Source organism: Pipra filicauda, unplaced genomic scaffold (assembly GCF_003945595.2).
Source record: "Pipra filicauda isolate LSUMZ 115617 unplaced genomic scaffold, ASM394559v2 scaffold80_size11013439_pilon, whole genome shotgun sequence".
Taxonomy (NCBI): domain Eukaryota; kingdom Metazoa; phylum Chordata; class Aves; order Passeriformes; family Pipridae; genus Pipra; species Pipra filicauda.
This window is the reverse complement of record NW_024104987.1, coordinates 9,147,674-9,170,339: the sequence shown is the minus strand read 5'-3', so window position 1 is coordinate 9,170,339 and position 22,666 is coordinate 9,147,674. Positions and strand designations below refer to the sequence as shown.

Here is a 22,666-nt window from a genome sequence, read left to right as displayed (position 1 = left end):
TTGTTAATGCTTACAGTTTTACTGTGGCTTTCTGATATCTGATTTGTCTTCAGGAGATGGATTTTAAGAAAAAAGAAATGTAAGATTTTGTACATGAAGATTTAAAAAGTGTATGCATTTCTTTCAGTCTTGTAAAATAGGCCTTGAAATAGAAAAAAAAAAATACATTTTTGATCCCTTTGATGATCAAATATAAACAGAGGTTTCAGAATAGTTTTGATTGAGCTAAAAGCTCTCACTGAACTCCTAAGTATTCACTCAGGGGGCTAACCCAGTGTGTTTACTGAGCTGCCAGATACGTGTATGATGTGATTCCCTGTTGATTTACATGCTCATGTGAATCACATTTACCCACTGCAGGAGATTACAAACAAATCTCTGCAAGAGATTTTCTTCTGCTTAATTTGGTTGGTTTATCTTTAGGGTTTTTTAGCACAAAAGCTTCCTAAAACGTAAAATAGAAATACAAGCCCGTTGCTCTTTGAAGAAGCTGCTGTTGAGTGACATTGAAGTTGGAAGATCATGTCTGTGGAGGAGAAAAGCAGGAACAGTGTGCTCACATTTTGTGGGGGAGCTGTGGAACTAATGTTTCTGTCATTCTGGACTTTGTTGTAATGAGTAGACAGGTAGGAATTGTTATAAAACTGGTCCCAATTTGTGTCTGTCCAGTTATCTCGCTTAGAAGTCACACTTTGGAAACACTGTAATACCAAAAGCTGGACAGTTTCTGCTTTTTAACTAAATGCCCTTTTTGTAAGTGGAAAGAAACCAAAGTTTATTAGAGTCTCTTCAAAATGATCCTCCTATGCAAAAGCCCAGTTCTGTTTCAGGAGGTTTAATTTTCATCCCCTGTTGAAACATGCAAATAAATTGGGAGTTTGGGCACTGAATTAATCTACAACCTGGTATAGGCCCTGGGCTTTATTTACTGTCATTTATCTGACTGTAGACTTTACAGCTGGTTTTAAACAGTTGTCAGACCCAGCAATACTGAAGTAACACAGCATGACTGTTACTATAAATATTTTTAGTATTTTAGTATCTCTAGCATGAGCTGGTGTTGTTTTGACAGTGCAGCTTGCAATATTAGCATTATTGGGCTGGTGATGAGAAAAGGCAGACAGGGTTTGTAGAGGGAATTTTTCTCTTTTGGGCCACTGATACAGCTGGAATTGAGCAATGTCAAGAATTACCTGTATTCCTGGAAATTTGTCTTCTTTTTTTCCCTCCCTCCACTGGGGGTGATCAGTCTCCTTTCAAATCTCACTTCTCTTAGTAGCTGGTGATTTAGAAGCTAAGAAGGTTGCAATTTCTCAAAGCAAAGAATAATCCCAGAGGTTGTTAATTATGATACTTGGTTGGTTAGTAATGTTTTTGTTAATACTATCGTGTTGTGTAACATCTTTTCCATTTTTATAAACATTTTCTATGTCTAAAGTCTTGTTACTTATAGAGTGCTGTATCAATTGTGTATAAACTAGTTTTTAGTTTGCCAGAACACACAGGCACAATGCTCTGATAATAACTTATGTTAGAATTCTGACTTCAGTTCACCTTTGCACTTCAGGAAACTGAACCTAAAAATGAGTTCCTGTTGTGAATTCCAAGTACATTGTGCCATTAGGGATATGTCAGGTTATATTTTGGCTTAACATGCATTTCTCAGCCTTGGTGTAGCTGCAACCTGAGCAGATCTTTAATTAATTGGGGATGGGGGATGCAGCTGTGAGCATTGTTTTAAATACCAGTATGAAATGCATAGTTGTGCTGAAAAAAACAAAGCTCATTCATATGGAAGTCACTCTCAGGCCACCATTAAAACAAAGACATCTTTCCTTCACAGTTGTTACATTTTAGGAGCAGGTTACTTGAAATCCACAGTATTTGTTTGCTTTCAGTGATTTACTTTTATTATGTTAAGGACTAGGTACAACTGTAAGGAGTCTTGCCTTTAAAAGAAGATGCTTTGGTACAGAAACAATGTCCTAGTCAGGCTTCACATCTTCAACTATTTACACAAGATTAGGATTTATTTCTGATTCTTTTCTAACATGTAAAAGAAAGGGGGGGGGGGACCTAGAAAAAAAGAAAGGGTCACTTGCCTAAAAAAAGGAAACCTTTTTCTTTCCAAGAGTGAGGAATGTTAATATCTCACTGAGGCTTAAGTTTTTACGGCTGTAACCATGGTAACAGGCTCTTTTCACCAAGTAAGCAGGCCTTACAAAACTCAGAGACCTGGCACAAACATTTCATTTTGTTCAGTAGAGTAATATTAAAGATATTTTTTTTACTCATGCCAAACATAGAATTTGTTGTGGCGAAGCAATTTTTAATACCTTGTTTCTTCTATGGGGATTTATATCTCCCTTATTAATAATTCAAGAAATATGTGTATTTTCTTCTCTCCTCTCTAAAAAATAGCTGGAAAGCTTCAGGATGGTTCTGTCTTAATCTAAGAAAGAAATATTTTCCACCTCTCTCTCATAACAAATACTAGATATTTCATTATTTTATTTCAAGTGGTTTATTTGAAAATAACATCTGAAATATTTCAGGAAGTTCATAGAGTAAGATAGTTATCATGTAAAAAATCGTCATCTTGTAGTTGCTTTTGAGTCTCCTTCACTTTTTTCCTTCAGTTTTGGTTCTTTATCCTTCATTATTATCAGCTGAAGGTGGTTAAAATATTGGGCTATGGCAATGAAATTAATTGAAATGTAAGTACAGGCTGTTTTACACTTGGTAATTGCTGTAAAGTATGAACTGTGTGATGGTGCTGATTTGTTTGATGTTGGGCAAATTTTAATTCTGTCCTGTTTTTCTGTCCTGCTCTTTTACCTCTTGCTTTAGTAGGGACCTCCTCAGCATTGGGGTTTTGCTGGCTTGGCATGTCCAGACCTGCTGAGCTGCAATCAGTTGTTTCCCACTAAAACTGCTCGTGCCAGGATTCAGCTCTGCTGTTGGGGCAGCTCCTGTCTTTGCCAGCTGCTTTTTCGCTGCCAATAGGAAGGAGACTGAGAGTCACTGTATATGTGAGATTAGATATTCATATGTGTATGAAAGGTAGTGTGTAATTAAACTGTAAGATCATAAGTCCAAGAAATCCACGATGAAGAGACATTAAGGTGAGGATTAAAGTACATAAGAGTAACAGAGTTATAAGGAAGAGACTTTATTAGTAGTGTTCTGGTGGTAGTTGACATAATGTTCCTTGGAGGCAGCAAGAAATGCAGTCATAAGTCTTTTTCTGTGCTTGGACAACTCAGCAAAATAGCCAAGGAGCACGTGCATTGCAGCTCAGGGAACCTTTGAGCCCAGTTAAGTTTATTCCCTGAGCCAACTTAAACTCTATCACATAAAAAGAGTAGAGAATTAGAGAAGTCTGCATTTTTCAAATGCAAAATCTGAAACTTTGGGGATAATGTTAGTTAAAATTATTCTCCTCTGCTTCATGGCGGGATTTTTTGGCTTTACATTTCCAGTTTTCCCAAATTAAGAATAAAACTCCCACATTGTATTGTGTATCTTCACATGATTTGGTTTGCAAGTCAGGGCACTCTTTTGCTGGATTCCCTGACTTGGTTCCATAAATACTTCAAAGCTGAAGTGTTACATATGTGACCAAGTGGAACCCATATAGAATTTTCCAGAATGATGCTGGATACAGTGTGGTCTTTTCATATAATGCTGCCCAGGAGAAGAATTCAGAATGTTCTTAGGTAGACCTTGTCTACCAGCAGAAATTATCCCAGGTAATCTCTCCTGCCTTGCAGATGTATTTGATGTTATGGTATAAATTAGCTTTGTGCTCCTTGTGTATATCTAATCAGTCCTGCTTTGGCTCCCCTCTGCATTACAAAGGGCACTTAAAGTTTTTGTGTTTGCAAACTTTATATTTAACAAGCATCACAGAACAGAACTTAATTTTTGAGTCCTTCCGAGGACCTGTCCCCCTGATGGGAAGAACAGCAGTTTCTGGATCTTTCTCTGCCTCTTTTATGATTTGTTGGTATTTGTTATGACTTTAAAGGTGAATGTTTATACAGCCAAGGGTTTTCAGCACCTGCTCTTTGCAGGGGATGGAACTAAGTTCCTTCCAACCCAAATCATTCTGGGATTCCATGACCTGATGTTCTGGATGTGAAACCTAAACAGCTGGACTTCTCAAGACATGTATTACACATTATATCTTTATGGAGGGCCAGCAAAAGTATTCTAATTCTGCTTGATGGTAGGATGCTGATAGTCACTCAGAGAAGAAGACTGAAGTAGGCATCCTATTCAAATATTTACAAATTACCTTGTTTTAAATATGGAAAAATTGTGGACTTTCTGTGATACCGATTCTCGTATTTTCTTTCATCTGTTCCTGACAGTAGTAAGATTTAAAAAAATACAATGGTAAAAACTACCCCATAAATTTACCTTTGTTTTCTCAACAGTTGGATTTGCTAAAAATCAAGCAGTAATTCAGAGCTCAGGAGCCTATCTCTGCTTTCTGGATTCAGTAAGTTAACTCATTTTGTCTAACTTGGTTTTGTTGGTATAATTTTATTGGTTTTAGCGTAGTTGTTAATTGTTTGACAAGCTGTTTAAAGGTGTTTGGGTGTTAAATGTGCTGGTTACTATTTATAGCTCCAAAGTTATCTTCCAACCTGTAGAAAGCCTCACACCATTCTTTGATTATATCAGATTCCACAGGCTGGTGTGAGCAGGGCTGGACCAGGTTGGTATTTAGGTGTTTTCAGGATTTTTCTTTTCCACATTCTACAGAAAATTGTATTGAAACTAAGAGCTAATCTGTGGCTTTTTGATGCAAAGCAGGAGAGGTCTCACCTTCCATCTTGAATTTTTTTTCCCAGTCCTTTGTGGGATACCTTCTGTGGAGCCATTCAGCTCAAAAACCCAGAGATAAGGATCGGGCTTGATGTGTTAAAATTCTGTGAATTATTCAGTATACTGTTGCAGGACGTGGTTAAGAGGTACTATTCTGCTGACCCAAGGAAATGCAACTGAAATATCTTGTACCATATGAAAAATTACATTTTGCAGGTGGCTTTCTTGGCCTTTATTCTTGCTTTTGTTAAGTTATTACTGTGCTCAGTGTGCCTTGTAAAATGTGTTTATTTGAATTTGTCCTCATTTAATAGTTTGTTGGTTGGAGTGTGTGTGTGTGTTTGTTTGTTTTACAGAGTGTATTTCATGTAAATTTTTGTATATAAGTTTATGGAAGGTGAAGTTACTGGGGTTTGAAAAGGTCGCTTTCACAGACACCAAAAAGTAAATATTTCCTCTCCAGCACTGAGCATCAGCGTCCATTTCATAAACAAAGTGTGCTGAGGAAAGAGGAACACAAAAGCCACTGATGTGATTTTGGTCACCTGACTGGGCAGGTCATGGAAGAGTGGAGGGACCTCATAAATTATGCCAGGAAGTAATTGGAGTGATGCCAGTTGTGCTGGGGTGGATGAACTCAGGATCAAGTTCTTTTTGCTTTACTTGGGCAGACACAAAGCCAAGTGTCATTTTGTCTATACAAATGATTTAACTCTCCTGTGTTTGGAGTCAGTGAGGCTGTTTATATATCTAAAATGAAAAAAACCCCAGATCTTATGATTTCCAAAGCTCAGGTATTCCAGGCTTGGACAGACCCCACATTGCAGGGGGCATTCCAGGCAGTCTGTATGAGTTACATATGTACTTATGTTGACTGAAATTAATTGAGTCCACATGTACATGAATGAGAAATTAGTCTACCATTGTCCCATGGAGCTTCATATCTTCTATCTCAAAATAATCTACTGAGGCAAATTATAGGTTAGTCTTTCTTTTCAATCCAGACAGGTCTAATTGTTTGTAAATCACAAGCAACAAGCTAGAGAATTAAATTCTCTAAATGAAATTAATTCATATTTTTACAGTGATATCTTCAGAATTCTACATTTGTTATTTACCAAGTGGTGTACATCTTCATGCTGCTGTGTTGTTTCTGTTTGCTGGCTAACTATGCAGGAAAACAAAACATCAGGGAAACAAATTACAACTACTAAGGAATGTAATAAGGAATAATAATTTTGTATTTCTGCAATATTATCATTAGCATAAACTTATATTTAATATCATTAAGATCTACTTGAGGTGAGTTGAGAATTTTATGACTTACAGTGTGGATAAGCTTGGGAGGAGTTACAAAGATTTTCTGTTCTGTGCACTTTTATTTCTGCTTCAAAACAGAGGCATTCTGAACTATCAGAAGCTTAATCTCGATGCAAAAGAAATATCAAAATTAATGAATAATTTGCATTAATTAAATGCATTTTCTGCTGTCTGTCCCTGTGACTAGCATTCTTTTTGCTGAAAACAGATCGGAGGAAATAAAATGACTGTGGAAACTGCTCCAAGTCTAAAAATTGCTCAATGTTTTGGCTGTAGCTGGTCAATGTTGTGTGATAAATGCTGAAACACAGATGTTGCCAGCTGTTTAACAACTCGGCTTCCACACACCACCTACCTTCTTCATTGCACTCACCAATCCAGTATCCAGCTCTCTAGGAAGGAATGCTGATATCAGCCCTCTGGAATGTGCTGCAGCAGGGCCAGGGAACTGACCTTCAGAAGTGCAGCCACAGCTTCAGGTTTGCTGTAGGTGGATGTGGAGAGAAAACGGGGCTGGGAATGGGGATTTTGCATAAAGGTGGAGAAATACACGGTGGCTCTTTGTGCATTACTCTGTCTTCTCAGAGTAAAAGGATGTAGGAACATATGTGGGAGCATCTTTGGAAGTACTGGCTCCAGAGAGACTGTTTTGCTTGCCATTCCAGCTGGAGTCAAGCTGCTTGTGTTATGTCTCTCAACACAGATTTGTGAGGACAACAAACTGGGAAGAAATGTGGAAAAAAAAGGTTGCAGAGCTCAGAACTGTCAGAATTTGATCAGCCCATTCTAGTATGAAGTGGCAGCTGTTTGACTAACAGCCATTGTGCAGTTTTTTTGCCATGGTTGTTCTTACAGATTTCACCTCTAAGCTACTGAGGCATTTTTTTCCCTGCTGGGAAAACAAGTAGAAAAATTGAAGATACTTCACAAATTTTTCATATTTAACATTTATAGTATCAGGAAATGAGATCTAATTATGCAAAATATTTCAGTGTTAGCTTTACTCTCCTAAAACTGTCTGCAGTTATGACTTTATCTACCAGTTTCATTGTGCTGTAGCTGTAGTTTGTCAGTTCTCTGGGGTCATGCCATCTTTGTTACAAGCATTTCCCCAGTTGCAGCACAGCAGAACTCTAACACTGAAAATTCTGTTTGCTGCTTTGAACTGCTGTTTTCTTTGACATTCACTTAAACATGCCTGTACTTGTGTAAAACTGTACTTCTTTAAAAAGGAACAAGCTTTCATTTCATCTTAATCATCTGTGGAGTTTCCAATTCTTTCGGGTTTAATCAGTGTGTTGTTGGGGATTGTTAAAGGAGAAATATAAAAATGTGTCCTTTTTTGACCTGCAGTATTTCAAAGCCAGTCATATTCACTCGAGTCCTTGACACGCTTGTTTTAATCTTTTGAAAGGCTCTGTTGGCAGTGTATCACTATTCCAGAGATTCTCAGGCAGTTCAAAGATGTGACTCTAAACCGTGTCACCACTAAGAGCTGAAAATGCCACAGGGACACAGCTGAGTTTTGTTCACCAACAGTGAATCCAGGACCACTGGATTTGACATTCCCATGTTTAAGTGGCAGCTGCTGACCTGAGCCTTTCTGGTTGTGAGATTTGCTTGTGTGATTTAAGTTGGGAACGGTAATTTTTAAATTGCTGTGAAATTTCGTGTTCCTTGAGTTTCAAGTTCAAACCCAACTTCCTCGAGGGGCTGTTGATAAAGGTCTGGGAGGAAGGAGGTTGGACCTCAGCTAAATGTTTCAGCCTTCAAAATAGCATTCAGTTATAAACAGAGCTGCTTGGTTTTACTGTTTCCATAACCTGCTGGGTTTGAAAACATGGATTTCTTGTTAGTTGCCATTATATATATATAGTGCCTGTTATAAAATTATATATATATATATATATATAACAGGCACTAAGAAACTTTTGAAATATTCTCCCTTTCAAATTAACACCTGTATAGCTTAGGAAATGAAGCAGTGATCAGACTTCATGTGTGTGGTTTCTGTTGTTAACATGCCATTCCCTGAGAATTTTATCCTCTGATTTAAAAATAAAGTGAAATAAAGCTGTTACTCAAATAGCAGATAAGTGGATGTAGTGATGAACTCCATTACTAGAAGACCCTTTCTGTCCAGAAGAGTTGTCCATGTTTCTGAATCACTAATGAGCCCCAAAAAAATCAAACTAGAAGTGCTTGAAGGCATCTTTGCTTTTATTGTTCTGTAAAGATGTGCTTGTGCTAAAAACAGATTAAATGCCTTTATCTGCTATGTGCAATGTTAATTTTCTGTTTCCTAAATGAAGAAGCAAACCTTCTGGATTTGGTTGCCATAACATCTCTCTGTTTGGAGTGTTTGGAATTGACAGTGAGGATTTGACTCTTCTCTAAGTTTATTTTTTGCTTGGTTGCAAACACTCACACACTTTATTTTCAGTGGCCCAACTGTGAGAAAAATCAAAGGTGAACTCCAATAACCACAGAAAAGTGAGATATAAAAAGGCATTGTCTGCATTTATTGAACAAATGCACTGAGGTGGGAGCTACCTTGAAAATGTCCTGATCAACTAGTAGTGATGCTGAATTAAAACATTCCATAAAAATATGGTGAGGCTCATAGGAACACCAGTATATCTTCCATGTAGACCTGTTTGTTGCCATGCTCAAGAATAGAAAGGTGGTCAGTGCAGTCAGCTTCTTAAACTTTGAAGTGTTTTCTTTCTTGTCCCCTTCTTTCTCAGTTTAATTCAGGAGCAGAAACAGAAAAGTAGTATTTTTTTTCCTATGATTTTGCAAGTACTGACAGATCATTAGTCTCAGGTGACTCGTGGGTGCCATTAGAGTGCCTGATTTGATGAGTTTGATAGTGTGAGGCTGTTTTAAAAACCTGCCCCTGGAGAACTTTCGGGGAATCAGGGTATTTGCTTTGGTAGAGCTGCTGACAGGCCAAGCTTTGGAGGTCCCAGACCTTTCATTTCCCTGGTTCAAGGAGCTGAACTGAACAATAGCAAAGAAAGATTTTCACTATGGTCTGAGCAGGTGCAGCACAAATGAATGACCATTTGATGGATTGAAAGACTTTGGAGATGCCATATTGTTGCTCAGTGAGTGAAACATTCCTCCTGGTGCTTCTACTGGTTGTGTTTTACGTGTAATAACTGCAGCAGAAAGAAGGTGCTGTTATTATGGGGCTGGAGGGTATCAGGTCTCAATTTTATTTATTTTTTTTTGAGTAGCCAAACACGAAGGGAATTTGGAAAAGCCTGTGATGCTGAGTCTGTAATGTGAGCCTAAGAAAGCACTACAGTACTGAGCTACAATTAGTGTCTTATTTTTTATGAACTTGCCCTTGGGTGCCAAAAGTGTATTTTACATTGAGCTGTATATTTTGTTTTACTTTCTGAAGTTCAGAACCCCCCACTTTTAAGGGAAAACATGAAGTTATCACTGTGGAGCTCAGTGTGGTGCAGGCAGCCTGGTTGAAGAGGCCAGTGAATTCTTGTCATTTGAATTTATCCAAATTGATTTAAGAAACCCATCCTGAAACAGCAACAGCTTTGAGTAGCGTCCTTAAGCTCAGCCTATGGGTTTAGTTTTCCTTTTCTCCAGCTAAACATGTGAGTTAAGTGAAACAAAGCAATTAGCTCAGTGTAAATTGTGTGTGTTTTTATCAAGCCTGGTGCCCGAGGTTGGAAGGAGAACAGCCCAGCTGAGGGTGTGGAACTCGGCGGGAGCAGGGCAGGTCTGCAGAGGGTGAGTGGGATGGGACAGGAGCAGACAGGGCTGGGAGGTGCTGGGGGTCACGGCCCCACTGCCACAAACTCATCTGGGCTGCCCCTGAAACCTCGGCTTCCTTCTCCTGTGAAATAAACTCCTTTTCATTCCTCCTCTTTCAGCAAATTGTTCTCCTGCTCCTGTTCTCCTCCTGCAGAAGAAGCAGCATGTTTGGAATCACCAAAATTCCTATACATTCTGCATTATTTTGGGTGCCTGGAGAAGTTTCTATTTGTTGCTTTATTTCCTGCTGTGTACCTATTTGGACTTATTTGCATGGATGAACATATTTAGGTGACAGCAAACCCATCTATTACCTGAGACTTTTCTAAATTTTTCTGCTAAGTTTGTTGAGTGAGGTTACATGAGAAAAGATTTCTTTACAGATTCATTCTTGCTTAGCTACAGTATTGCTAGTATATGATTAGGGAAGGCTTGCATTTACCTAGCATTTATTTTAAACCTGTTATTTCCATTCTTTCATTCTCTCTTCATCCTGTCTGCTGTATATCTGCTAGGGGACAACCATTAGAAACTTCCATGTAAACAGAGAAAATTGAATTTCAGTAGAAACTTCTGTTAAACTTCTGTTTTTTAAAATTATATATTCAGTGTAACTCACTGCTGGCATTGTTATCTTCCCCACTCTCACCTAGGAGACAGAAACAAACTAAATAAACTTCCCTTTTTTGGCTACATTTGGATAGGCCCTTTTTTTTCTGTCTGACATGACAGGAGTGAAAAATAATTTTGAAAGTGTTTGTCTAATTACTGAGGTTTTGTTCTCAGTTTTAAACCAAAATAAGACGACCAAACTCTAATTGTAGAAACCAAAGTCTGGCAACGTGTTTTCTGAATTCAATATCATGAATACAACAAAACTGTATTTGTGATTGCATAATGTACAGCTGGATAAAATACTTTTAACTTCTCAATTGTCCAGTATTACAGCTGCTAAAATTCCATAAACTCTTATCACTACAGTGCATAGTTGGGCCTCTCACTCCTACCAGTGGCCTCTGAAGTTGAAAAAAAATTTAAAATGCTCTTGTTTTGTGGTACAATTGTTTTGGTTTTACTCATTAGACTTTAATTTGGTTTTTAAACACTGGTCTCAAATATATCCACGTTACTTAGGATGATTTCACTATAAATATATTGTTTTCCACTTTGGTCCAGTCATCAATAGTGAAGGATCTGTTGAAGTTGGATTTTGAAGCTGCCTTTCTGTCATAGTTGCCCAGCCTGAGTCCAAGAATGACTGATGTGCCTCAGTTTTGTCTGGGATGTGACTTGTATTTTTTGCTGTTCTTCCTCATTGCCTGATTCCTGTATTATTTTATTTCAGATTATGCCTTTAACTATTATATTCTTTTTTTCCCCCCTTCTTTCTTTCTCATTTCATGAACATGGAAGCAACACAGAACAATACATCAGTGCAGCAGATGTGTAAAGCTATTAATAAAAAAAAAAAAGACAAAATTATAAAAAAACCCAAAGGTCATTCAGGATAAGAGTTCATAGAGTTTTCCAACATTAGAGAACAAAGCTGTATTAATAAAAAGAGGCATTTTTGTGGTTCTAGTGCCCCCTCTTTAGCTGGAGTTTGCAGAACACTGATGCTCTCTGATAGCCTGAGACCCAGATCTGTGGATGTGTGTTTTGCCAATGGCACCAAAATGACACAGTTTTGTTAAGGGAACGAGGCCACTCCTGTCAAATTGTCCTCTGCTGAAAACATGACATTGAGCTGTTTGGGAATGGGATGTTTGAATTTGGTTTGAATACCTTCCAGGCTGATTTAACATTTTTAAATCAAGATTATTTTCCACCTCTGTGTATGAGTTCTGTTAAATTTCTCTCTGTTGTGAGGGATCATAAACAGTGGAATCTTTTAGCACATATTTTGTATCTTGTAAGAGATTATAGTAACAGTGTTATAAGCATTGAAATTCCATACTTTTTGGTAGATTTCTTTTTCATTCTCTCTTTTTTTCCACATTTAACAAGAAGACATATAAGAATCTTTAGCTACTTGTAAAGGAGTGAACAAGGCTCAGTTAAAAGTTATCTCCTATTGCTTATGTGCAAACCAGGTTTTAATTTACAAAAATCAGCTCTGTATTTGGCAATAGGATTGTGGTTCTTCTGGGAAATAGAGTAAAGGTTTTATTGGAACATTTGTACAGGATAAGTACAGGAATTCTGGTGCCTTATTGATAAAGTGGATTAAATGGTAAATAATTCTGTTGTAGTTTTGATGTAAGTCATGTACAGACGTTGAGAAATCAGAAGGGTTTTTTCATTCAAAATCAGTAACAGCTGTCATGCTTATTACTAAATATATCCTAAATACAAAATACAGAAAAATGCTTTTGGCAATGTATTCCTTCCATCTTTTATAAACTTGGATGTGATAAGGGTCAGTTTTATTATTCATTTGTTTTATCTTTAACCTTGAATTGTATTAAATAGTTGGATCTACTTCTAAAACTTTTTTCATCATGAGTTGTTTTGATAAAACTATAGTGGCACCTTTATAGTCAAGGTCATTCAACCCTTTAAGCTTGAGATATTTAAGCACCAAGATATATATTTTTGTTGCCGTTGATTTGATGGGAAGTTTTATTGTGAAAGTTGTTGCAAATTCCATATTGGGGTTTTTGGCTTTAGTAGGAATTTCCTTAGAGTGACCAACTGTTAAAAGAGAGGCTGTTGAACAGGAAATCAGGGCTCCTTTGAATTATGTTTGCCTGATAAAGTTATTTGGAAATATTCTAAGAAGAAATAGGCTGTGTTAGCTTTCACCAGCATCTAAGAAAGTCTGATCCTTTAAAAGGGAGGAAATATGGCACCAAAATGGAAAACAATATAGTCAGAAACCTTAGGAGGCTAAATTTAGGGAAGAGAATTTGGGCTAAAGTTTTTATAGACTGTAAAATCATGGTCTAGAAAGGATTTAATTCTCAACAGGAAATAATATGATTTTGAAAGGAATCTCTCCTAGCTGTCCAGGGAAGGTATGCAAGGTTACTAACTCTTCAAAAAGCAACCTTTCTGTATGTAAGTAAAACAGATCTTTATGCTACAAGTGGAAGTACTAACATGAAGTCGAAATCTAGGTGGTGTGTTTAAAGCCAGTGCCAATGCTGATGCATTTTAAGAGTGTGGGTACTTTCCTTTTTTCCTTTTTCTGTAGAACTTTATCGTTTCACAAATGCTAGTTTCTGTGCTCATGATATATGACATATTTCTAGATCTAGACACCGAAGGCTGGTCACTGTCAATGAAACAAGGTACAGCCAGACTAAAGAGAACATTTCCTTGTATTGCTGAGGTGGCTCAAATCAAGGTTTTAATCAAGATTAGTTCCCTGTGCTGACACTGCCAGTGCTGCTCTGGGAGTTGTGCAAGAGTTGGTGAGTTTTTGAGAAATAAATGTGTGGGTGCTGTCGACGTGTGTTTGAGATCCCAGCGCCGTTGTCACATCATAGTTTTGATCACTTCCAGCTTGAGCAGCCCTGAGTTTAATCCCTGAAAAGTGTGAAGGTTCTTAATATCTGTTCCATTTGCATTTCTGACTGCAAGCCAGTAAAATGATGTTAATTTAGGAGCATATTCTGCTGTGTGTCAGTACTGTACTGTGACCCTTTTTATGTTCAGTAACAGTGTGCTATTTATTCCAGGATGATGTGATGATGCCACAGCGGGTTAGGCTGCAGCACCAAGTTGCCATTCAACACCCAAACAGTGTGAGTACTTTTTTCTTGTGTGTATTTGTGGGTTTTTCTTTTACAGAGTTCCGGATACATCTTTAAAAGGATATGAAAATTTCACAGTCGGGTTGGTAGAGGCAAAGCAATAACTAGTTTATTCTTTTCCTTTATTTTTAATCCTTGCACTGAATAGGAGCTTTGATTGAACTTCTCTTCTTCTTTTTATTTTCTCTGTTCAGAAAACCAGATCTCATTATAACAGTGATACTCTTTTGCAAAGGAATATACAGGTTTGGCTAATGTCTGTGATCTAAAGGAGAATGCTCTTTTTATGTAGCTTAAGTCATGTGAAAAGCTGCAAAAGACTGGCTACAGCTATGGTTTATCTGGTTTTAATATTTGAGAGACTATAAACCATGGGGAATGTATGGGTTTGTTATTACTGAAAAATTGGCCTACAGTTCAGATGGTGTTTCTCCCTATGTCTGCCTGCAAAAGAAAACAGTATTAGAAGGCCATTCTTTATTCCTGTGAAATAAACTCTTGGAAACACTGTGAAATAGTTCTTCTCTGATCTATATGCTTTTGATTTTAAATGATTTTCTGTGATTAGAGTCAGTGTTCGTTAGAGAGACTTTGTGTATATGCTCTACTTACCTAAATATATATGTAAATAATTTGTTAAGGCTCTAACTTTATTTCTCCATGTTATTGATATAGATATTCCTTTATAAACTTGAAAACCGAGTTTGTGTTCCTATCAGCCATTTTCAGCAAAATCAGCCTTATTGTTTGCACATCTCTGACATTTCCTCCTGTGAAAGTTATTTCAATGTGCAAGAGGTGTCTGGAAAGGGAAGGTCAATTGACTTGATCTGTCAAGTAGGTATTTCCTGCAGGTCTCTGAACAAAACAGACAGTTTTAGGATTATCACTGTCTGGGAATTAAACACCTTTTGAACTTTTCCTCCAAAACACTCTTGCTTCAAAGTAGAGATGATTGTAGTCATTTCAGCTGAGGAATGTCTGCCAAACAACCTGCTGCTCGGTGGTGGGCTGTGAACCTGCTCATCCCACCACCTGCAGCAGGCTCTTCGAAATCTGATAATCCTTACGATGTAATTTATTAAATTACAGTTTTGGTACTGCCTGAGTAGCAGTTAACCTAACTCACATTATGAACATAATAAAATGATAAATCGAAAGTTGTTTTTGTTCTGATAGCGATCAGTTAATGTAATCCCGCAGCCAAATGCCAAAAAAACCGGAGAGGCAAGTTGATCCAGTAAGCTTGTTTTATGGAAATTAGTTTCAAGAGCTATCCTATTTCTTGCTTATGTGGCATCTATAGCTGTATATGAAGACTTTCTTAAATTAGACTAAATTCAACTGAGCAGTTTGTAGTCTGCTTAGAACACCCTTCAACTGTTTTGTTTATAATCTGCCCAACAACATTCAGTGTGAACTATTAAATGACAAACAAGTAATAAGGAGGGCCTGAGTAGACTGAAGGGTCTGTTCTAAACAGGACTAACTTGTTATTCCTGTTTTCTAAACTCACCTAAACTTGTGGTCCTGTTGCAGTACTTGTGGTGGGCTGGCCCTGGCTGGACTGTGTCACTCCTCTCAGCAGGACGGGGTGGTGGGAGAAGACAAGATGGAAAAGACTGCAGGGTCAAGATAAAGGCAATTTAATAAAAGCAAAAGCAGAGGAATATCCCTTTGGTCAGTTTGGGTTGGCTGTCCTGACTGTGTCCCCTCCCCACCCCCAGCCTGCTGGAGAGGGGGGAATGCTGGAGGGGCATCCCTGCTGTGGGAGCACTGCCCAGCAGGAGCCAGAGCAGCAGAGTGTTACCAACACCTCTCCACTTACCAATACACAGCACTGGGAGGGCTGTCGTGGGCAAAATTAACTCCATCTCTGCCAGACCCAGGACATTTTCCTTGTTGCAGGTGTAGAAATGTTTGTAATGCCTATGGGAGGTATAACCTGGGTTATTGTTGTATTTTGCAGAACTCTGATTCAGAGGCCTGAAGGAGAAAAGGAAACACATCCAGCTCTTTCTAATGAGCAAATGGATTAGTTTGGTCCAGAGCCCCTCTAAAGTTCTGACAGAACTTTGAGAAAAGTTGATCTTCTTGTCACAAGTCTATTGACCCATGTCAGGGTGGAATGGTGTTCTTAAAAGAATGATCTCTCTGCTGCCCTCAGAATAATTGTGCCATTCAGTTTTCTGGCCTTGGAAGATGGCTGGGTGTGTTTGAATGTTTTGTTCTGTATTTGAAGTTGTGGCCATAGCTTCAGTCAGTCTGATAAGGCAGAGTAGGTGGAGGGGCAAAAAAAAAAAGCAAAAATAAAAGTTTTAAAAAAAAAAAAAAAAAAAAAAAAAAGCAGAAGCTTGAGAAATGTCCGTGAAGCAGCAGTGAGCTTTTTTGGTTTGTTCCTGAAATTCTAATTTGCAGACTTGGACTTTCCACTGTTTTGCAACTTTTTCTGACCTGGATTTTTGACTTTATGTAATCTCAGTGTATGTTCAGAAATTTTATTCCTAATCCTGAGGCTGCTGATTGTTACTGGGAGTCAGATTTGAAGACTGGGCTATAATATTAGAGGCTTCAGTCTACTGTTGTTACTGCTATAGATTTACAGGTAGGAAAAGTCTCCAGCTTCCTCCACCAAGAGAAATCTCCCAGATCCAAACTAATCCCCGAGGTTCTTCTTCTTTTGTGCAACTCTTAAATGCAAATTGCCTTACCCTGACTTGAAGCCTGGTTATTAAACAGCAGAACCAAAGGTATCAGATGCCTCTGGGATACTCCCCAAGGAGTTGTTCTTCAAGGAAACACGTGTCTCTATCTCTGAAAAAGCAAGAAGCTTGTCCCCTGGTTCAGGTGCTGGAACATGACAGGGGGAACCCTGCAGCAGCCTGAACCTTTGTGTCTCATTTCCTCTATCATAGACTACATAACTGTGCTTTAAAGAGCAAGGTAATTTCTATTCTCTTAAGCTGCTCTTATCTGGAAGACTTTAAAAAAAAAAAAATCTCAAAGGGTGGAACTGTTTTGTCCTTGGTAAGTTTAGAGTGGAGGATTTGGGATCTCAAAAGACAAATGACTAATACATTGTGCTTTTTATTAAAAGCAGCTCTCCAGGACTGCTGTCATCCTGTCCTCTGGTGATTATTTCACATCATCTCCAAGTCCTGTTGACAGGGATTCTATAAATAGAAGCTCTCAGAAGACATAAGTTTTTGAGACTCTGAGTATTTACACTACAAATTCTTAAGTTCTGCTTAAGAAATATCTAGCTCAGTGTGAATCCCTGCTTTTAGCAGTTGGAAAACTTAGGGACATCATCCTGTCTATTGATAATGTAATGACTACCAACCTTTGGTGTTTATTGTCTGCTGGGTGTGGTGTAACTTTATTCTTTCTCTCACCACCCTTTATTTGAGTATATTGTCCCCCACAATATGACTTTGCACATGAGCAGCATGTGGCTTCAAGTTTTTGTGTTTCTTTCAGCAGAATTGCTTATAAAGTAGCTGAACTTTTCCTGACTGTCTCCTACCTCAGTGAGGAAACAACAGCTGGAATCAGAATGTGTGTAGTGGAGATAAAAACATTATTTCCTTTTGTTTTCACTGGCTGAATAAGAGGTGAATCAGTACCAGTGTGACAAGGATCACCTTTCTTTTTGTTGTGAAAATACAGGCTCTGTCTCAAACCTCTAGGATACCTAGGCATGTGAAAGAAAAGTGAATATACCATTTGCATTTCTTCAATGAGAAATTCTCACTATTTTGCATCTCTAAAGCAGATTTTTGGCATATTCTGCAGCTTGGGTTTGGAGCAAGAGTTGCAGTGCCTGAGGCCATTTTTATCTGTTGCATTATCTGCCTGTGTTAACCAACTGACTGAATTCTGCATATCTTTGATGGTTAATGTGACTCTGAGATGGATGATTGGAAGGAGTGCACTCCAACAATGCCTGGCACTAGTGGCTCACAGACCTGTTCACCTGCCTCTGGGAGAGCTGGAAACAAATACTGTGCAATGGGCAAATGAGTTGGAGAAATGAGCAAATGAAGGAGAGAAATGAGCTGGTCCTTTGTAGAAGGCACATCTGGGCCAAAGGTGTTGACTGTTTCTCTCCCACCCCTGCTGAACCTCACAAATTAACTACATTTAGAAATTAAGGTGGTTTTTTTTTTCTCTTGGTCTGGAAGCACACTTTTAAAATTTATTTTGAAAGTCATAATCTAATAAAGTTTTTGAAGTGTCACTGTACCCTGTGCTGTTCTGCTTGTCTGGACCTCTCACACATTTCTGTTATATGTTAGAAAGAAGAAAGACTGTTTTTTCCCCTCTCCCTGACTTGCCTTCCCTATTGCTTATTGGGCACTAGTTTGAATCATTTTACTTTCTTGTGACTAAAGTGATCAGATCCAGTTGATTCTTGATTATGTCAGTCCTTTTACCTTCCACCTTATGAATTTAAATCAATACCTGAAATTGCAAGTAAAGGTTTGCTTCTAGTAGCAACAGAAAAAGTATACAATAAAGTGAGTGGATTCCTTCTTACACGTTTCATTAAAATACAGTTTTAGTGGTACATGAAGTAGATGTTGAGGTGGAACAGAATTTTAAGATCAGCATTCTCGGTGTTTATATGGCTACTGTGATAATGAGATCTGATTTAAAGATTGACAATTTCAACTGGTTTTGCATTGACAATACACAGGTTTTTTTATAGGAGTTAATCTGTGAGAGCAGTCCTGGGGGAATGGCTTAACAAATATCGAGCTTTGTTTTGTTCTGAGTGCAAAAAGATTCACTGACATTCTTACATCATCTCTCAGTTCCATATTGTGGATGTAGCTCTTATCCCTGGAGGTGGGGAGGGAGGGAATTGTAGGTAGTCTGGACCAGTTCCCATACATTGTCTTGCACTGTCAGAGCAGTTCTTACAGTCAGAGTGTGCGCTGGATTATTTTGTACACAAAAGAGCACTGGATGTAAATAATGTATTCCAAGTGACTTGTTTTGCTGAGTAGTTTAGACATTGTGTACCCAACCAGTGGAAAAAACATCCAGACAACTGTTTCCATCCCATCCCAGGTGTGTAACTGCACATGTAGAAATGCCTGTGCTTTGCCATCCCTCATCTGCTGTCACAAGGAAGTGGTCAACAACATTGTTCTGTAGTCTGAGCCTTTATTCCTGAGGGATTTTATTACCTTTTCTCTACTTAAATTAGACAGTGTTTTAGTCTGGACTGCAAAAGCAGGTAAGTAGTGTCTTGTGTGTAATTTTGTGGTGTGAAAAGACAAAAAGCATGTTTGAAGTTTTATTAAACTGTCATTAAACATAAGTACATAATGTCGAGTATTACCTCTCTCTACCTCCATTTAAATTCCATCCTTCCTATGTGCAACAAGTTAAAGGTTGTTGATGATCTTCCCTCGTTGTGTCTTACACTCAAGTCCGGGTTTTACCAATCTCCCTTGGTTTGTTTTGTCTTCCACTTGTGGCTTAGCAGATTTGATGCTGATAAACGGTTTCATTTGGACATGAAGTTGATTAAAATCTCCGTGGTGTAGAACTTAAATAATCTTTGTTTCTCCTGAGTTAATTTGCATCAGCTCTCCTTGTGAGTCCCTTACTCAGCATGTTTGAGACAGATCAGTGTGTGTTGCCCAGGCACGTCCCAGCAAGCACTGCCTCTAGAGTTTAGCTTTAATATAAGCATTAATTCATACAACAGCTATAAAAGAGAAATTAATTCAGTACTGTCATGTCTTGAATGATGAATAGATCAAATTTGTTTGTGTAACCCTGTTAGTAGGAATTTGCTCCACTAAATGGGCTGAGTAGATCTGAAGAGGCTCTGGTCCATCTTTGGTATAGACAGAATGGAAAATGAGATTACATTCCTGAGGTGAATAAATGCAGTTGTTGATTGTCAAACATCAGTTAAGTTTTGATTTAGGAGAAAAAAGATGTCCAGAGAAATATTCTCATGAACCAGTCTTAACTATTCTGGTCAGTAGAACTTTTTATACTCACTTCCCTTATAGTGCACACTGTAATCAAAGTACCAAGTCTTTAACATTTTTCTCCAGCTTGTGGAAAATGTAACTCCAAATTAAGGCTGCCCAGTATAGGTACTTCTAAAAATATTTATAGTTATGACTTCAGGAAATTGTCATTAAGTATTTTTAAAAATTACCTGTAGTATTTCAATAATCTTCTTTTGGTATAGTGGGTAGAAACTAGAGCAGAAGTTGTGCAAAGGTTTTGTTCTGAAATGGTGACAGTGGAGTATGTTTAAGAGGAAAAAATATGATTCCTTTTCTTTCTCTGCACTGAAGAATATGGACATTCTTTCTTTGACAATATGAGAGTATTTTTCATTAGTTGTGCCTTTCCATGTATATCACTGGAATTCTGCTGTGTCTTTGCTTTTTATTAGGCAGCTTCCTTAAAGATTCTTTTTAACTTGGTATTTCTGAAAAACCACAGCGCATTTTCAAAGTCACAGTGTCAGTCTTAAGTCTGTTCTACATTTAATCAAATATCCCAAATGGGAAACATCCCAACTTACACCACTGGGTAATTAAATTTGTGTTTAATATGGCTTCCACATGCCAATAACCCCATCAAACGATCGTGATTACTGGAGTTTGATATTCACAAATGTCTGATTGTAATACTTTCAGCATATTTAATTTCTTAAACTCTGTCTGAAGCATAAAATGTTTAAAAATCAAGATCCCCTCCTCCTTGTGCTCAGGCATTTTGCTCTGTTGATAACTATTAAAATCGTACTTTGTGGAGCTCCAGACAGGAGAAATCATGTTTAAAACAGAAATAGTGCAAACACATTGCTCTTTTTGACTGTTCTTAAGCCTTATGTGAAGGACTGGTTCTGGAAGCATCTTGACAGGATCTGAAGAGTTTATTTAATTCCAATTGCATGTGCACTTGCCTTAATACAGAGGTTGAGTCTTTGGATCTTGTTTATCCCAAGGTGGCAGATTTTGAACGAGGGCTTCTGAGGCCTGGTGCTTTTTCCTGCCTGAGCTTGTTATCAATATATTGGCCTTACTCAAAAAGGACTTCTGAAACTCATTTAATTTGCTGTATTATCTACAGATTTACTGTAGTATCTCGAAGTTTTCCCAAAAGTGTCATATTCATACTTCGTGATTTCACATGAGCGACAACATCCTTTTAAATCTTCGTGTGTCAGTCACAGCTGGGCTCGTTCTGATTACACCACCTTTTGACTTCTTGTTTTTCATATACATTCACTGAAGAAAATCCAGACTTCCTTGGCTTTTAATTACTCTCTTTTTATGTGCTGAAAATAAACGTGTAACATCCTTTCGTGGACTTTGGACTTGAACCAGTGTCAAAGGAGGATGTTTAACAGGTGTTCTTAAATATGGATTGCTCCAAGATAAGAACATCTGTGGAAATGGATATTCATCTGACCTAAAGGATTCTCTGGGGAGCCAGCACCATCAACATATTTTATAATTTTTAAGACATGCTTTAAATACACCAGGGTGTGTTTTGTGTATTTACACCTAATGCAAATTGGGTGTTTTGAAGAACAGTTTCCTGCTTTGGAAATGAAAGGGAGAGGAAATACATTTTACTCCCTTCCTCCCCCAGTATATAATTTTGGAAAGATTTTAACTACATAAAACTATTCCTTTTGTTTATTTTTCTTTTTTTCATTGCATTAAATGATGATCACTAAATCCTTCTTAAAGGAAATTGCTGTGTGGAAATGACTAGAACAAAAATAAGCAGGGTTTAGGGAGAGCAGAGGTGGCATCTACCTTTCCTTTACACATCAAGATGTAGGCTTGGTTAACTAAAGCTGTCTTAAACATTCAGGATAACGTAAATAACTCTTATTAGCTCTTTAGTTTAGGATTTTTCTCTCTGTGGGCACCCATAAACAGACTTATTGGGCAAAAAGGTGTCATGCCCTAGAGATAATCCTTCCTATATCACTTGTTATTTGCATAGTCTTTCTTACAGAACATTATCTAGGATCAGATGTTATGATGCTTCTAATTAAATCTTCACTAAGTAGCTAATTATGTTCTCTTCTAAGAGGAGCTTTCTATCATTCTGTCATATTTCTAACATGAAACTCAACACTGCACCTTCTTCCTTGGAGTGTAGAAGAAACTCTTCTACTTTACATAATCTTTGAAAGTTGCATTAGTTTTGTACAGGAAAGCTGTGGATTTTTTCATGCTAAAATGCATATTTTCCCAATACCTGTTTCAGTATCAGTAGTGGTTGCTCAATTAAAAAAAAACAAAACTTAAGGTTAGGTTCCTTCAAGTAAGACCTGTTATATGAAGGACTCCCATGTGTTTATTCACCCAGTGCCTACTGCCTTATGGAGAGTTTATGTTTTTTGCCTGTCTTTGTTCATTTCCTCTTTTTATAAAACAAGGATGGAAAATACTGGTATAAAACTGGAGACTAATTAATTAATATTTCATCCTCCTTTCCTCTTGAGTACAACGGGAGAGTTCTGACCCATAGGCTGCCTCCTGAATAAGAAAGGTTGTGGTAAAGGAAGTTGTAGTGATTAAAAAACCCAAAAGTGCCACATCTGCAGAAAGTGAGTTGGTTTTAATTACTGTCAACTCATTTCAACTTTGTTTCCTCTCACCTGCTTCCTTTTCCATTTGTATGTGCAAGGGGAAACTTAAAAACCTTAAATTGGTGAAAATAAGAAGCATCTCCACCTGAATATTGCATTTAAAACCAGCCTCTGCTGTTGGTACAGAGTGCTGGGGTTTGTACCTATCAGATGTGGGACTGAAATAATCTTGTGTTTCAGGGGAACAATTTTGTAACTCACACAACTGTGACTGTGTGTGCTCATAGTGCCATTTAGTGATGTATTTAGTAATCCTGCCTAGTTCCTCAGGGCTTTGTATTAATCAACAAGTTATTGAATGTGCTCATTAAATCTA

The 22,666-nt window shown here is 37.8% G+C and overlaps 1 protein-coding gene across 1 annotated transcript in view; it reads left to right on the top strand.

Moving 5' to 3' along the window:
- B3GNTL1 (UDP-GlcNAc:betaGal beta-1,3-N-acetylglucosaminyltransferase like 1) overlaps positions 1-22,666 on the top strand; it is a 112,693-nt gene that overhangs the window by 5,496 nt on the left and 84,531 nt on the right. The window contains exons 4-5 of the mRNA XM_027715657.2: positions 4,443-4,507; positions 13,623-13,688. Of these exons, the coding sequence (XP_027571458.2) occupies positions 4,443-4,507; positions 13,623-13,688 (131 nt within the window). The remainder of the gene's footprint in view (positions 1-4,442; positions 4,508-13,622; positions 13,689-22,666) is intronic.